Source organism: Phyllostomus hastatus, unplaced genomic scaffold, assembly GCF_019186645.2.
Source record: "Phyllostomus hastatus isolate PE091 unplaced genomic scaffold, TTU_PhHast_1.1 phas_scaffold_55, whole genome shotgun sequence".
NCBI lineage: Eukaryota > Metazoa > Chordata > Mammalia > Chiroptera > Phyllostomidae > Phyllostomus > Phyllostomus hastatus.
In genome coordinates, this window is record NW_025334035.1 from 14,513,649 (window position 1) to 14,530,672 (window position 17,024).

Genomic DNA, 17,024 nt, shown 5'->3' on the forward strand with positions numbered 1-17,024 from the left:
CAATTTGCCTCAAAGCAAAGGTTCCTGAAGAGGAACCCACGTGGGCAGCAGTAGGGCAGAGGCATCAGTCATGGCAGTTGGAGGCAGGGTTCTCCAGGCTCTATGGACTAATCCCAGAGACTCGCAGCCTGAACAGTAGGCAGGGGGAAAATGCAGAATCAGGAGCCACTGGGGGTTCCAAGGGAAGGTGGGGGTTCCAGGGAGCACCCATGTTTAAATGGGAGCCAAAGAGAAAGGATAGAGTGAAAGAGGCACCCAAGGAGAAGAGGACACAGTCGCCACCACCCGCTTGGCCACCCATGCCAGCAGATACCTAGTGAAAAATAAACAGCTCCAGGGTGGTAGGTAGGACCTGTGTTTTCAGTTTAAGCCATATACGTATTTGAATAAAAACTCTCCAGAACAGACCTTCTGATAGCTCTGAACTGAGAACTAGAGCAGGCTTACAGCCATATTGGGCAGTGGGATAACATGGAAAATGGGAAGTCACAGAACCAGTCTCTCCAACAGAGGAGGCCCGCCTGGGAAGAAGGCCCCTACTGTCTTCCCAGACAGGAAGCCCCTATATCTCCCCACCAGACACAGGGGGCCTACAGTGCCTGGCTTCACCTGGTACCTCTGATGTTTGTATCTGTTTCTAATTGTCCTTGGGACATAGCTTTGTAGAGCTAAAAAAACAAAACAAACTTACTTTCCTCAAACTATAAAAGCCCACATCAAAGAAGCATAAAGGCTGAAACAAACTGGAGAAACAAATTACTCCATTAACTCTGAAGTAAATTGTAGTGAGAAAAATAGTCATCACATCAAGCTTCCCACGGAGACAAAAGGCCTGCCTGCTGTGGCAGGAGCTGATATCCAAGTGTGCAAGGGAGACATGCATGCCAGCCTGGGAGATGCCACTTGTAAGTCATGTGTGCACAAAAGTGTGTCCTTTACTCCCGTTCTGAGGCTAAAGCCACATGCCTGCCCTGAGACATCCCAAAGCTGACAGCCCCCAGACAGATCCTCAATCTGATGCACAGAGCCAGGCTTGGCTAGAACAGGGCGGCAGGTGATTGTCACTGGCTAGAAGCCCTGACCTGAGGCCACCTGGCTCTTGTGTGTCCACCTCACCTCCCAGAGACCACACAGCAGCCTGGGCAGAGCAGCCTGAGCTGCCTGTCTTGCTTGGCTGTGGGGGTGTCCTCCAGAGCTCAGAAAGTACACTGGGCTTGTGAGGCTCCAGCTTCTCCTCCTGAATGGGTGAGAGCTGAGGGGTAGCTGCTGGGCTTCCAGTGGATACAGCCCCATGAGGATGGGGTTACCCCTTGCCCCTGCACACAGGATGTGCTCCCCTAACAGGATACCACAGAGTGGGTCCTGGTCACCATCTCCTGGTCTTACCAACTCAGGAACAACCAACTATTCTGTTTGTTAAATAATGAACAAACAATATGAATAAACACAGAAGTGAAGGAATTGTTATTTTGGGTTCCTTCCCTTTCTTCTTGTCCAAAGAGGTACACTGTCACTAAGAAGAGGCAAGGACTTCAAAAAGATTTAGGACAGTCACAACTGCCCCAGGCCACCAGGAGGCACACGGCAGGCACCAGGGTCACCTGGAGTGTGACTTCCAGTGCAAGAAATACACTTGCGGAGTCATTTAAACTACATGCCTACAAAGTGCCAATGAGAGTTCTCAGAACTGGCGAAGGCTCTGACGCCTTGATGCATGCACAGCAGTGTTCTGGGCATCACAGAGCCAGCCCCCTACACTGGAACCATGTCTTCATACTTTTAAAATGAAACCCAGCCAGTTTCTAACCTTTAGGGTTAGAGGAGGAAGGTACACAGTGAATCATGAGATGTGTGAACTGAAGTGTGTTATGGCGGGGGATAGTTTTCCAACTTAGGCTCTGCCACTGAGAGTTTCAGAGAATTTTTCTTGATACATAGAAATCCAATAGATGCGGGACTGAGGTGAAAAAAAACCAAACAAACAAAAACAAGAAAAAGAAATGCTATCGCAGCCTATGGGTGCAGCCTCCACTGAAGCCCAGTGCCCACGCCCACTCCAGAGGGGCCTATCCCCTAAGTTCAGTTCTGATGGTGGCCCAAGTGATACTTGTGTAGCTCTACCAACCAAGCTCACAGAAGGAAGAAGCAACCTGACACAGAGAACCAGGAAACCAAAAAGAGAATGAGTGTTGGGGGTGGGGGGCGGCCAGCAGCAGGACCTAGGAGGGAAGGAAGAAGGCCATGCTGGGCCAGGCTGAGAGCTCAGGTCCCCAGAAGAAGCAGCTGTTCATGTACAGGAGTGAGGCAGAGGCCCCTGGGGAAAGTGGTTCCCTTGAACTTTACCTTGTCACATCCGGGGCAGAGGTTGGATGGACATGCTTCATGATGGTCTGGATCCAATTCCGCCGGATCCCAGACGTCATGGCAGAGAGGGTGAATTCGCCCTCCTTTGTCTATAGAAGAGACAAGGCATTATCAGTGACCACTGTCAATCTCTCCACCTGTCTCCTGCAGGGAGGACTATGGCTAGGTGGCCATCTTAGGAGCACCATGTATACCCTGCTTAGGATAAACCAGACCTGGAGAGCAAAGGAAACAGCAAAGCTGTGAAGACACTAACCTGCTTTCACTGTCAAGGCTAACTCAGGTATCTCCCTCTCCAGCAGATTCAGCAGGCATTTACTGAGTACCTACAATGTCCAGGCACTGAGGTGACTCACCCTGCCCTTTAAGAAACTCACAGACTAGAGGGAAGGAGAGTGTGAGTATGTGGGGAGCAAGTGAGAGCCCAGCACAGTGGGGCTGAGCTGGGCCTTGTGTGGTGAGGAGGGGTGGTAGGTGGGCGGGAAAGAGGTACAGAGGAAGCAGGAACAGCTCACCCCAGTACCCTGCAGCCACACTCACTGGGCGCACAGGGCAATCAGGGAGAGGTCAGGCAGGCTGGGGTGTGGTGGAAGCCGAGTCTTCAGGCTGAGAAGAGGCAGGGAGGCCTGTTGGACAGTAAGGGCAGTTGTCTAGGAAGTCAGAATTAAGGTGGTGGCAGGATTGGGTAATGGGGAAGAGGGAGGGAGGTACTTCTAGGACAACCCCTAGGCCCCCTGACTTGGATGAGCTGGTGGGACATCAGTTGAGACAGAGGAATACGTTTACAGCAAAGGGGAGTGCACAGCCCGGGCGGGGGCGGGGGGAGGCCAGATGCAGCAGCAGGGAGGAGGCAGAGTGGCCTGCGAGGGTAAGAAATAAAGAGTGGCCTCTGAGGTGCAGTCTTCGTGTCTCCTGGGGGCATGGCAAGGTGCCTCCTGAGAAGGAGAGAGACGGAAAACACGGAGGGTGGTCTGCATGAAGTCTACTTCCCTGCTTCTGCACCTATAGACTCCTGTCTCCCAGAATGAGGGTGTCAGTCCTTTTCTTTAAGCTGCTCAGGCTACTCAGGAACACATTAGCAAATCAGCTGAAGGGAAGATGAAATTACCAAGATAGTTTTGGGTTGGGTACTGACATGGCCAGGGAGCAAAACACAAGAGACCACACGTGGGCCTGGAGTACTGAAAGCACAGCTTGGACTTGACCTCATCCTCCACTTCGGGCTCCCCAGAACAGCCCATAACTCATCTGTCCTTGGGTTTTCCCTTGCTGTACTCCTAGAGTAGGGCAATGGCTTCTCGGCTCTCCGAAACACTGGCCCCTTATGCCTTGGCCCTCCTCTGCCCCTGAGACCTGCTCATACTCGCCATGGGGTCTTTTGCCTTCTCTCACTCCCAGAGGTGGGCGTTCCCGTGGTCTAATCTCAGCATTCTCCACATTCTCCCTCATGGCCTCATCTTCCACCTCCAGTGGGTTGCTTCCCAACAGTAGGCCCACACTGTGGCTGCCTGTCTAGTGTTTGCAGAAAGCCCATCACAGCCAAAACTCCAGAGGCTCTATACCTTTTTTATTTTTAAGTGTATTAAAAAAAAAAGGACTATTTATTTATTGCTAGACAAAGAGGAAGGGAGGGAGAAAGAGAGGGAGAGAAACATCAACATGTGGTTGCCTCTCATGCACCCCCTACTGGGGGCCTGGCCCGCAACCCAGGCATGTGCCCTGACTGGGAATCAAACTAGCGACCCTTTGGTTTGCAGGCTGGCACTCAGACTAACGAGCCACACCAGCCACGAAGCTCTACACCTTTTGCTACACACTGGGGCACAAGATCTCAGCCCTGCCTCCTCCCTCATCTGACCAAAGTCACAGCCCACATGTACTTCCTCTGCAGTGCTCTGTAGCCACCCCTTCCTTTTCTGCCCACCACCACTGTGCCTGTCTGGCCTCCTGCCTCTCTTCACCTCCTTTAACTGCCTGCATGTCCTGTTGGATGTCTTACTAATGCACAACTACCTTGTGTTGTCCAGCACATTCCAGCATATTCCACAATCTCAGGAGAAGACGGACTTCTGACTCAGGGCTCTTGTGGTGCTGCTCCTGCCTAGCTTCTGCACTCAGCTCCTTTGTAGGTGCCATTAGGTTTGATGGCCAGGGCAGGGACATCGCACATTCATTTGTCTATCCTTGCCTCTCAAGAACTCAAAGCTGCCTACTAACCCAAGCCAAGACCCCTTCAGAACCCACCCTTTCATGCTAAGAGCAATCTCTACGGACCTAGGTCTCCCTCAGTCCATGTAGCTCACAGAAAAGTGTCAGAACTTAAGATAAGCTCCAGCCCCAGGGCAAAATAAAAAGGGTCAGACTGATGGTTGAGAGTAAACTGCATGGCTCAGACCGTAGAATAATTAAGTTACTACTCAGTGCTCACTTGCTGACTTAAAAAGCTACCTCTTACCTCAGGATACCCTGCCCAGAGAAACCTGCTCTTTGACACGAGGAGATCAGAGTGAGGGAGGGGATGCAGTATGGGGTCTACCAGAAAGCTCAGGACTAGCTCACTGAGCAGATCTGTTCCTCCTGCAGGGACCAGGAGCAAGGGAGCATCATAGCAGGGGGTGGGGAGGTTGCTAAGACCCTAAGATTCACCAACTCATGCCCTGGGCCTCATGCCAGGCCATCTGTCCATATGACTTGGCACCCCACAAGGAGGACATGCCATGGCCAGTAGCCTGGGTGGGTTGGTGGCTAGACTTCTCTTTGTAATTAACACAATGGTGTTCAGGTGTGAACCTCAGTCTCCTTGAAGTTTGGTTAATATGAGTCAGTCTCAGGGTGCCTGATCTACTGAGTCCAGTGATAAAGCTGAGTTTTTGCACCCCGAGATCTGAAGGTAAGACCCTATTAAAGGTGACCCCACTGGAGTTACAGCCTTCTGTGACAGACAAAGTCCCCTGCAGTGGCAGCCCTGTCTGTCAGGCTGTTCTCTACCCACCACATATTCACAAGGCTCTTGTGAGGAAAGAATTAGCTTCGTACAAGGAGAGGACTAGTCTTTGCCCCAGCTCCTGAGCAGCAACTCCTGAATCCTCATTACTTAGGGTTGGGGATGGCTACACTATAAAGACCAGCCATAAAGTGGGAGGGCTAGGGCTTCAGCCCCATGTAAATGAGCCAGCCTCTGAGGGCAGGGCTGGAGGTTGTGCTGGACCCCATGGACATGACTGTCAATCATGACAGTTGTGAAACCCCAATCAAAACTCAGGACTCTGGGCTTAGGTGAGATTCCTGGGTGGGAAGCTCCGTGTGTCACTGCACAGCAACACCAGGAGGGCAACGTGTCCCCTGGGACACAGGAGCCCAGGCAACTCTGAAAGCCTCCCTTCTTTTGGTGCTCCAACTGGTGTTGTTCTCTAAAACGAAACCACAGCTGTGCTCTTTGAGTCATCCTGGCTCATTCTTGAATCTGAGGATGGTTTGGGGAACCCCCAAACTTGCAGTTGGTGTTAGAGTGAGAGCAGATGTGTCAGTCAGGTGACTGTGTCCTAATCTTGACCCTGGCTAACTCTGGGCAGCCCTTGAGTCACCAACTTTAATGAAATGGCCAATGAGAACTGCCATCTTTATTGAACCAGGTTATTTTTTTGAGTGCAAGGGCAATGACTTGCTTCTCTGAGTCCCTCACAAGGTTGCGGGGAGAAAAAAGACTTCATGAATTTTCAAACTCATGAGTAGAAGAATAAACTAAAGAGTAAGTGAATAAAAACCTACTACTCTGAGATTTAAATAATTAATACTTTCATTCTTATTTCCCATACCTCACATATCCTTCCAACTGTCCCAAACTCCAGGATTAAAAGAAAAAGAATCTTCAGTAATAAAAAGCTTCTACACAGTCTTGAAAGATGCTAATATCCAATTTTTGCTTAGATCACAAACTGGGGGTGGGGACCAGGTGCCACAGGCCTGAGGACAGAACTGGACAAGATGCTGACACTCATGGAAAAAGAGCATCTCTTGACCATGCACATGAGGTCACGCCTGCCCACCAGTGCCCAGACCAGGACATCAAGTGCTCAAAGACACACCCCAGCCAGTCAAGCCTGTGTCCCCCACCTCTGCACCCAACCTGTTTCCAAACTCCACCCCTAGGCTCACATGTATCTGAAAGCCATAATTTCTCTGGACTGGATACTCCGTGACATCATAACATGTAGACAAGTCAATTTCCCCATCCAAGTCAGCCGCCTGAAGAGAGAAATGAGAAGACCTTAAGAGATTTAGAAATGAAAGTCAATACTAAACAAACATGTCTTCACAAGTGATTTTGAGGGCTGGCCTTTTTCTTAGTGAGCATATACCCTCATAAGAAGTGAGGACACGCCTGGCCTTCATAGCATGGACACACCAATGCCACCACTCCCCATGGATATTCTGCCAAAGAAATTCCATGCTGATGGTTCTCCAACATACTCACATCAGAACTTCTTCACACTCTTAAAAATTGAGGACCCCAAAGAGTTTTTATGTAAGCTTTATCTATTGATATTTACTATGTTAGACACTAAACTGAAAAAAATTTAAACATATCACTTAAGGATACAAATAAGCCCATTTTATTAATAAAAATATTATTTAAAAAATCGGTGATAATACTGTTTTGAATTTTTACAAATCTCTTTGACGTCTGGCTTCTCTTATCTGTTTCTGCATTCATTCTGATGGATATGTTGTTTTGGCTGAGGTATATGAAGACAGTCTGGCCTTTCACAAAAATGGACTTGAAAAAGGGAGACATTTTAATAATCTTCAAGTACCTGTGGTTATTTTTTTGATATGTGGTAGTTATCTTGAATTTATGCAGGGGTGTCTAACCCTTTGGCATCTGTAGGCCACACATTAATACATTACAACACATAATTACAAAAAAAATCTCATAATATTTTAAGTAAATTTACGGGTTTGTGTTGGGTCATATTCATACCCATCCTGAGCTACATGTTGGACACCCCTGTGACTTAAAGGTTAACTACAAAGTGGAATCTGAAATCATATCAAGGAACTTTCTGTACTCACAGTTACATCCAAATCCACGGTGTTACTATACCCTCTGAATGGGTCTTTTACCTGTGCCCAACTGTGTAACATTATATATTGGCCATTTGGAAAATAACGAGTTATACACTTCCTATGTTGACACATCTCATTATATGAAATCAAACACTGCATCTGTTAGTATCACCACCTATTTGGTCAGGAGAGACTGAAGTAAAGGAAAGCTGTCAAGTTCATGATGGTGAATAAAAGTTTTCCAAAGATTCAATTTTTGCTTGAAAGTTTATCTTGTAGCACTGGCAACAAATACTGCCTGTTGTTTCCCTAAAGGAATAGGCTCACTTGGTTCATTCTAAAGAAAATGTCTGCTAACCACCAAAACTGAATGAGCAGTTTGTGTACAAGCTGTTCTTGCAGGTAAAGTGAGTGATCCACAAGAGATGCTGCTGGCCAGTGGGCAGCACCAACAGAGGGCACAGGGCTGCCCCACGAAATAGCCGTCATACTTGGTGTGCAACAACAGTGACGTGTACTTACTGCAGATTTCAAATCATGAGAGTATTAAAAAGATGAGTCTTCAAGGACTGAGACTTAATGAAATCAGTAACTTTCTTAACATTGTGAGTGTATGGTGGTAAAGAACACAGGACCACTGGCCACTGGCTGCTGCAGCCTGTGTCTGGGCTAAGGCACCAATAGCCTCATCCACTGCTGCTTGTGCAGTCAGTACAAATGTTAATACGATAAAAAAAGAAAACAGCATCTTAGTGTTACAATAGTCTTGAGTATCCCAGCCCTCCTAAGGTGTCTCCAGGGGTCTACAGCCCACACTCTGAGAACTGCTGGTTTATATAAGTGGCAGTCACACATGAGTGGTCGGTTAAACACACACACGTTTCTGTATTCCCTGCTATTAGGCACACCAGAGGCCTGCCACCCTACCCTTCCTAGTCTTATATCACCAATATCTTTCCACTGGGCTCCATTAAAAACTTAGTTCATTTAGGTTCAGGGTATGTAAATATATATATGCCCTCCTGACCCCCTACCTACTCACCGCCTCAGACAGGTATTTAGGTTCTCTTCAATCTTCTGCTATTTCAAAGGTACAGAATGACTAACCTTGGACACAGATCTTTTTCTATTTGTAGATATATCTTAAGGATGCTTGGAGTGGACTACAAGGGAAAGGTTAGAAACACACTTGCTAAATTGTTCAAAAGAATGACTTTTTTGTAGGTGAGAAAAAACAGCTCCTCTGGTTGGTCCTTCATCTGCAGAATGAAGACTGTCAACTGGGCCAACCAGATTCATCTGCCACATTCCATCTTTGTCCAAAAGACAAGGGATAAATAAGATTTTAGTTTAGTTCTTCAAGACTTAATTCACCATAAAATCTCTTTGTAGGAAAAACAAAAAAGCTCATCTTGAGTTTTAAAATAAGACATCTTTCAGTGTTTTTCAAAGAACAGAGAAAAAAGTTGCTCAAACGCACTATGCCCAGGTGACTAAAGCAGGGCCTCAGAAGATGCATGTTCCAGGCAGGAACCAGTCACGAGACTATCAAAAGCAGGTTGCACTACATTCAGACTTCCCACCAGATCTGGACTGGGGAACCCAACATGGCAATGTGGACGTCCATCAACAGACAAAGGGGCTGAAGCCCAGGAGAAGCAGTGGTGCTTGGGGGCCGTGGGCCTCCAGATGCTACCTGAACCCCTTCAGCTGTCTCCCCGGTGGGAGCAAAGCCAAGATACTCACCTCCTCGGCCACTGAATCCCTATAGTATCTCAGGCTTTGATCAGCAAGGACAAACCAGTGTTTCTTCCACTGAAATGGAAAGGAGAAGACAGACTAAACTACTGTGTAGCACACTTACTGCTCCGAGGTGACCCATGCCCAAGTCCTAGGGCAACTCCTAGAGCATGTGAAAAGGCAGCTACTCCTGCGAGTGGCAGAGGACTCAGTGTTTAGGCCACAGGCAACCATGAGCACATGCTGTCGGGGCACTTGCTAAGCCTTGGCTCCTCAGTGACGAGGCAGGTGGGAGAGCTGGGGTGGGCCACTGGCCATGGGCTCTATGTAACCCAGTGGTGTGTCTGGCGAATAGTGCTTTGCAGCTCTCAATTTCAACTCCAGGGCTGCAGACAGGGGGCTGGGCTGAAAGGTGTCTGTGAAAACAGAATCTTCATCTGAAGGAGGCCACTTGTGAGTTATAGGCACTGGCTGGTTAACCAGAGGGGTGCGCCCACCTGCAGCTAGCACGTACAAACCAACCAGCCAGATTCCCAAGTCTTCACTGTGAGTAGCAAGGGGGAGGCCTGAGTCTTCAGGCAAGGCCAAAAGGGTTAACATAGAGGAGAGAAGAAAAGAGGATGTTTCAGCAGAGCTGCTCAGAAAGCAGGTGTGGGAGAATGGGCAGGCAGGGTCTCGGTATGACCTAGCAGGTTTCTTCTCATGCCTCCTGGGAGGTCTGGCATTCTAGCCCTATCCAGGGTCAAGGTGGGGCTGGCAGGTCCAGCTGTAAAGGGCTCTTCCTGCTTAGTCTGATTGTGAGAATGTATCATAATGCCTCTTTCAGGACTGGGGGTGAGCTGGTATCTCTGACAGAGTCTTGCTGCCTCAGCTGCTGTCTCCTTGTCCATCTTGTGTGCAAGCACAAGCCAGCCCTACAGCCAGAGGCTTTCTCTGTCCCTGGGCAAGATCAACAGGTAGGGAGCTAGTGTTGAGAATGTCTCCATGGCTTGAGGCCAAGGTCACTGCTGGGTACAGGACAGCAATCTGTCACACTGGCAACAGGTAGGCCTGGTGGTGCATCTCCAAAAGCTCCACTCCTGCTGTAGAAATGGGGGCTGTGAACCTCCATTTTTCTGAGGAGATGGGGGTCCTGGCCACAGTCCTTGCCCATGAGACCAGGGGGTGTGCTGGAGGTGGGGGGATAGAGCTAGTGCTCACAGACTAGCCAGGGATAAGGCTGGCTCAGCCTCAAGGCTGCTCCCCAGCCCTTCAGAAACCACAGATCTCTGCACACTAACCTGGCCATCCTCGTACTGCTTGGTCAGCCAGCCTTTCTTGAAATTCAGCAGGTCAGGCTGAGAAAAGAAAAAAGAACAGTTCAGAGGGAAACACTGATACTCCAGTCCTGGGCAAAGGGTAACCGACAGAGCAGACATTCTTTATAGGTGAGGAGGGCACCAGGAAAAGGGGTTTCTTCACCTATCAGACCAACCTGCACAGGTCCCTGGCCCCAGGTTGTGCTGCCTGCTGCCCGATCTGCAGGCACACACATCTGGGAAGAAGCAGGTGCTGCATTGCACAGGCTACTGTGAAGGAAGAGAGCTCAGCCTCATCGCCCTGTGAGCGGCTGGGCTGCCTGGTGCTCTGAGACAGGCCCTACTCCATTTGCCTAAGAGGAGAAGAATGGCTCAGACAGACAGTCATTGAGTGTGGTATATGAAGGGGAAGGTCTGCAATAACAGCTTGAAGGAGAATTCAGAAGTTCTTGCAGAAGACACAGAAGACAGAGAGAAAAGATGAGATGACCAAGAAGCAGACACCATGTCTGGTCCTCAGTGAGATGCAGCAGCAACTTTACCAAGACTCTCAGGCCACTTATCTGTACCAGGATGACTTTCAGTCTCCAGTTCCCTACAAGGAGCAAAACCAGGACAACAGATAAGAAAGCAGAGGGTGCAAGCCCGCTGGTAGGGCCTGAATGTGGTGCTATCCCTGCTGGCCCATCCTAAAACCTGTGTTGTTCAGCAACCCACGAGGATCACCTGCGGCCCACCTGGACCCTGCTTATGTTTTATGTCTGGGTATCTATAAGGCTGGTGCTTCAAAGAGACATGGACCATCCTCCCTGTCACTGGTCATGCTCTCCACTTTTCCACAGCCATCTTGACCAGAAATAGGCTGTGACATCTGTTTGCAGCGCAAGGTCTGGGAGGGCATTAAGAGAGAACAGATGTGTAGTGACAGGCCAAAGATCAGCAATACCTGTTCTGGGAGCCTCTGCTCCAAACCCTTGAGCCAAAGTCAGAGCTCAAGGAAAAATCCTCCAGGTAAGAAACCTCCTGCCTTTGCTCCATAGTTTCATACCAGTCTTGGTGGTGGCCCCACACCTCAGTCGGGGAGAGGCAGCACCATCCCTGGGCTCCTGAGGAGGTTAAGGACAAATGCAGAGAGGAGCCCTAGGTCACCAGGCAAGGAACAGCTATCTTTTATCCTCTGGGCCTCTGGCCTGTCGCTGCTGGTGGGAGCGATGGTGCTGCCTAGACTCCGTCCAACTGCTCCCCACCTGTACCGCGACTATTGTGGCTAAGGTGGCCTGGAGCAAGGGCCTCTTCTCCCTTTATGGTGAAACCCCATGAACGGGACCAGTGCTCCCAGCAAGACAGGACTCCTGTTACCAAACTATCATGGAAATAAACACCCCACAAAAGAAGAACGGGGGTTCTGTGCTTTGGCCCTAACCCCTGGAGTCAGGGGACTGTTGCTGTGGTCACGTGACCTCCAATGGAACGTTGGAGCTCAGGAGGTCTACAAAGCCCAGGAAAGGGAAAGAAACAGAGCAGCTGCTTCCCACACATAGACATGAGGGCCTGTGCACAGAGAGGACAGCCAGCCCAGATGCATGGACAGAAGCAGACAGCAACCTCAGGTGACAGAAGCAGCAGCAGCAGCAGCAGCAGCAGCATCGCCAGGCCTTGGTGCTTGGGCGCCTGGGCTCACCGTCAGGGAGGACTCCATGGACCTCCTGTCCAGTGACTTGGCTCTTCGGTGTGGAGACAGGGGGGAGGCTGAGGCATCCAGGAGAGGAGCTGTGGGGGCTTCACTGGGGAGGTCCTGTGGCAGAGAGTAGCCGCCAGTCAGTATTAAGTGTTATCCTGGGCAGGGAGCAAGGAGTCCGGCAGCCAGAGCTGTGGAAGAATCAGACCTGCAGGGACCCTGCTCCCAATTGCCTGCTGTTTTTCCTGGAGCAGAGGGCAGGAGCCAGTGTCTGGACTTCCCTCCTAGCACCTCTGTTTTGCTTTGGGCATGAGTTCTGCGCTGCCCTTGCTGTTGGTGCAGCCTTGTCACCATCACTCTCTGGGTCCCACCCTGCCCCTTGTTTCTTGGGGTCACAGAAGGAAGATTTCTGAGTTATTATGTGGCTGCACGTAGAGGAGCAGGGCACCTTAGGAGCCCAGAGAGAATCTGGGGAGGAAGATGAAGATGAGACCCAGCAAGGCCCCAAGAAGTGGGTGGAGGACTGGATGAGGAGCCCACCTCATGGAGCAAAGAAATGAGGGCTACAGCTGCCTCTTGAGAGGAGGAGGAAGAACACTGTGCAGCCCTGAGGCCGGGCCACCTCAGAGAAGAAGAGAGGGGCTCTAGTACCACCCAGGATCTAAAGATCCTTAGAATAGCCGTTAGCAGAGATGAATAAAGTTCTGACAGGAAGATGCATAAGATAGGCTTTTCTTTAAGAAGTTCGAGAGTTGGAGGCGATGAGAGAACTAAGCAAACTATGAAAGGATGGTGGGAAGCCCAGCAATAGTGTGTCCAGGTGTGTGCTGGGGGCCGTGGAGGAGGTATGAGGCCATGTGCTGACAGGCCCCACCCAGCACCCCAGTACTGCCCAGGCCTCAGTGCTCACCCGCTTCCTGGGGAATGCCCTCTTCTCACTACGGCCCTGGCGAGTGTCACTTGATGGTGAGGGTCCAGCTGATAAGTTGGTTTCCATGTGCTCTGCCTTCTCAATGTCCAAGGCCTCAAATTTCTCAATTACCTGGGACCTCCTGCAAGAGAGGATAGAAATCTGCTGAGGGGAGAGAGGGTCACCCCGAACCCCGAGGTGGGCTTGATCTCAAGCTGCAGAGGGGCTCCTTCAGTCAGCACCCCCACAGCTGGCCCATCCCAGCCTTGCCTGGGCCTCCACTTCTGCAGGGTGTATTGGCTATGCACACAGCACACACTAGGCCAGTTTACCTTGGATATCTCTCCCTGAGCTCCCTCCCCCACTACAAAGGGTGGAGCTGTGCAGGAGAGGGCAGCAGCTCATGGTCAAGGGCCTTCCCTTGCCCTCTGCGTCCCCACCTCAACACTGGAGGTCCCTGCATGGTCTGCCGCATAGACACCTGGCAATCACACAGCTTATCAGCAGGCATCCTCTCCAGAGCCACAGATACGGTAAGAAGGCAACCACCACCTTGGAGAGGACAGCCCCATCCTCATCAAATTCCTAGCAGATCATGATGCAGCCCCCACCCCAGGGCATCCAAATTTTAGCAAGAAAAAGGCCCATGAATTAACATTGTTTCTGCCAACAGTAAAACGAATCAAAAACCAAATTAAAACAAAACAAAGCAAGTTGATTTCATGTGAAAGGGCCGGCGGCATCATCACGCCATCTATGGCTGGAGACGGAGCTGAGATGGGAGCGAAGCAGGCGGAGGAAGGGCGAGTAACATCACACAGCAACACAGCAGGAGAAGGTGGAGAGGGGCAAGACCTGAAAGAAAATAAGGCTGGAAAATAAATAAACAGGAAAGGACTGCTTTTAAAAATCAAATAATGATAAATCAAAATTATCCAAAGAATTAAAGAAACAAAACCCGAGGTGATCACTGCAGAGAGGAGACCATCCTTGTCCCTGAGTCACGAGGAGTCTTTGCAGTGGGTGTGGGCAGGGAGGCCAAGTGGGGCACACTGGGGGCCTGGGTCTTGACCACTGACAGGTCACAGGACCAGGGGCCTGTTCTCCAACAGCGACACCCAGCCAAGTGCCCTGAAGGTGCCTCTTGGGGAAGGTTTTGCATTCTGGACAAGTGGTAGAGAGTCAAGGGCAAGAGATTGAAGGTCTAAGCCCAGAAGACTAAAATCTATGAGAGAAGAAGCAACCTCAAAACCTGAGACACCCCCTCCCCCTACGTAACCCCAGGCCAGCTTTTTCTCAGGGAGGGATACCATTAAAAATGGATCTTAGTGTTTCTTTATCAAGGAAGGCTTAATACCAAGGCCAGAACTCTGGGGCACCTTCATGATCTCCTCTTCCCTATGCTTCCACAATAAAAGTGGGAGCCAGCGCACTAGGCTTCTGCTGAGTCTTCTCCAGGAACAGCATCTGCTCCCAGGCCAGCCTGCCAGAACCAGCAGCACAGGGTGGCTGAGGGAGGGCAGCAGGAGAGGGCATGCGTCTGAGCACAGGAAGCTAAGGCAGAGGCAGGAGTTCCTAGGCCACAGGAAGCTCTTGCAAGTGCTCAGCCTGGTCGGGTGGGTGATGCAATCCCAATGCCCAATTCTCCCAGGGATGTTTAGAAAAGATTTCAGGCCCACTCCCAGGCCTCGGGGCTGAGGCCTGGGCCTAGAGACCCCTAGGAAGGCCATGAGGAACAGCACCTGGCTGAGTCACAGGTGAATGGCATGCTGCAAAACTGCCAGGGCCACAAAGAGAAGAGTCAGAGGGAGAGCGCAGGAAAGCGGCACTTGCTGCAGCCTCTCGGTGTGGGTGGGCTCTGGGGAAGTCAGCTGTGTTTTCTTTGCACGATGGGAAGTTTTTAGCTTGGTTTCCTTGAAGGACTGCATGTGTGGCCACACACATCTCCCTGAGCCAGCTGACAGCACAGAAAGGAGGCACCGCACCTCTGCTCACCAACCCCTCCAGGTGCCTAGCCCAGGGGTCGATAGGACCCCATGGGAGCTGGTCCTGGTATCAGTCAACAAGGGCCATAGCCTCCCCATGCTCACTCAGCAAAAACTCACCAACCAAGAAATATGTTAAAGGCTCTGGAGCAAGTCTGAAGAGCAGAGCTGACCAGCCCTCACAGGAGTACTCAACTCACGGTCATGGCTTTTTGGGAAACTCTCCAGCCTGGCTGCTGGGCAGGCTAGCCTGGCTCACCTGCCACTCCGGGTAGGTGAGCTCTGGCCACTGTGGCCAAACAACCACCTTCTACCACGGGGTTCTGCTCTATTCAACCAGGGAGACAGGAATCTAATCAAGCACAGGTCAGCTACTTGGGACCAAAGGGCAGACCTCAGGAAGTGACAGCAGCTAGCCAGATGTCATCAGGGTCAGTAAGAAAGTGACATTACAGTGTTAGGAAGCAGAGCCAGTTGGGTCCCAAGGGTGCCAACACCACATAAAAACCCATGGTGGCAAAGAGCATGCAAAAGCAAAGCCCCAGAAATGCTGTCAACCCTAGGCCACTAGACGAGAATGCATTCAAAGCCAAGCAGGCATGCTGAATGTTAATTCTCTGGTCTGTCACTAAACCAGGGCACAGTGCCTTCCACACAGGAGCCTTCCAACACACAGCCTGCCCGCAGGCCAGTGCAAAGCCTCTCCAACCCTGGCTGCTGGCCTCCTAAATCTCTGGCAAGTTCCTTTTCTTATACATTTCCTTAATCTCTTAAAGGACAGCCTTGGCCTAGTCTGAGTCATGTCACAGGAGCAGGGCCTTTCCAGTTAAGGGTCCAGCCGGATGTATGTCCCAGTGCCACTGCTCCGGGCTGTTCTGATGAGGAGCCACCCTGGTTCTGAGTCCCTCTCTCTGCATCTACACAGTGGGGTTGCTGATAATAGGCACTTCATGGGGTAACTAGTAAAATGGGAAGCCAGCCAACTGCTTGGTGGGGTACCTCCCAAGCAACAAGGTTTCCTCTCCCTGTCTCTCAGAATTGGGAACATTCTGTTTTCTTCTCTTTTCAAGACCAACAACTCTGGGTGTCTTGTCTTCATCCTGTAAATTAACCCACAGGTCCATAGGTCCTTTCTACCTGGGACATGTGATAGAGTGGGTAGGTGTTTGGAAGAGAAGAAAACAAGGGAAAGGCATACTATTCCCAGTCGGCCCCTTGAGGGGAGCCCACTGCCTGCCTGCCTGGCTTGTCCCCACAACATGTCCTGAATTCTGAGCTTTACTCAGGTTTTGGTGAAGCAGGGAGGATACTCTGTGAACACTTCTAGAATTTAGGCCTAAACCTTTTTGAAAGTGAAATTCTCTGGGAACCTAATGAAAACTATGGATTTTTTCCTCTGGAAAAAAGGTATGTAAAAATTTTGGAGTGGTTTAGAGGTGTCCGTGAGCTTCCAGCAGCCTATTGGTTATCTGAGTGAGAACCTCATTGTCAAGCAAACAAAGAGAGACAAAGGCTGTTTACAGGCTCAGGGTAGAAGCTCTTATGGGAGGGGCACTCAGGCACTCTGGTCCAGACATGGGCTTGGAGGCCTCTGAGATGGAACCAAGCTGAAGCTCAGGGCCAGTGGGACAAAGCAAGGGCAGACAGAGCTGTCCCCTTTCAGACTACAGTCAAGTTCCACACCTCTCTGTCCCTGGCCCTTGTCCTAGGCCTATCGTCCAAGCCCCTTCCCTCCCCAAGGAAGCTGTGGCTCTGCTGAGTCTCCCCATTTCCACATTTCAGCCAAGCCTGGACAAACAGAGATGCTGCCAGGTGCCCAGAACCTCCTAGACTGCCTTGGCTGCCCTGTGCCTTCCTGTGGGAGCAAGAGCTCGAGGGAAAAACTGGGTTCCCACTCTGCCTCCCTGAGCATGGCTACTTTCCCGGCATCTCCTGTCAGGCTCTTCACCTGCAACTGGAACTGGTAATGACAATGAGAGCTT

General features: G+C 50.6%; 1 protein-coding gene across 5 annotated transcripts in view; it reads right to left on the bottom strand.

Annotated features, from left to right (window-relative positions):
* Positions 1 to 17,024, bottom strand: part of LOC123809196 (myosin phosphatase Rho interacting protein) — a 171,970-nt gene that overhangs the window by 55,127 nt on the left and 99,819 nt on the right. For all 5 annotated transcript variants that reach the window (XM_045824110.1, XM_045824111.1, XM_045824109.1 and 2 more), the window contains exons 8-13: positions 13,058 to 13,199; positions 12,151 to 12,264; positions 10,452 to 10,508; positions 9,178 to 9,246; positions 6,520 to 6,609; positions 2,344 to 2,453 (exon numbers count right to left, since the gene is read on the bottom strand). In XM_045824110.1, coding sequence (XP_045680066.1) covers positions 2,344 to 2,453; positions 6,520 to 6,609; positions 9,178 to 9,246; positions 10,452 to 10,508; positions 12,151 to 12,264; positions 13,058 to 13,199 — 582 coding nt within the window. The remainder of the gene's footprint in view (positions 1 to 2,343; positions 2,454 to 6,519; positions 6,610 to 9,177; positions 9,247 to 10,451; positions 10,509 to 12,150; positions 12,265 to 13,057; positions 13,200 to 17,024) is intronic.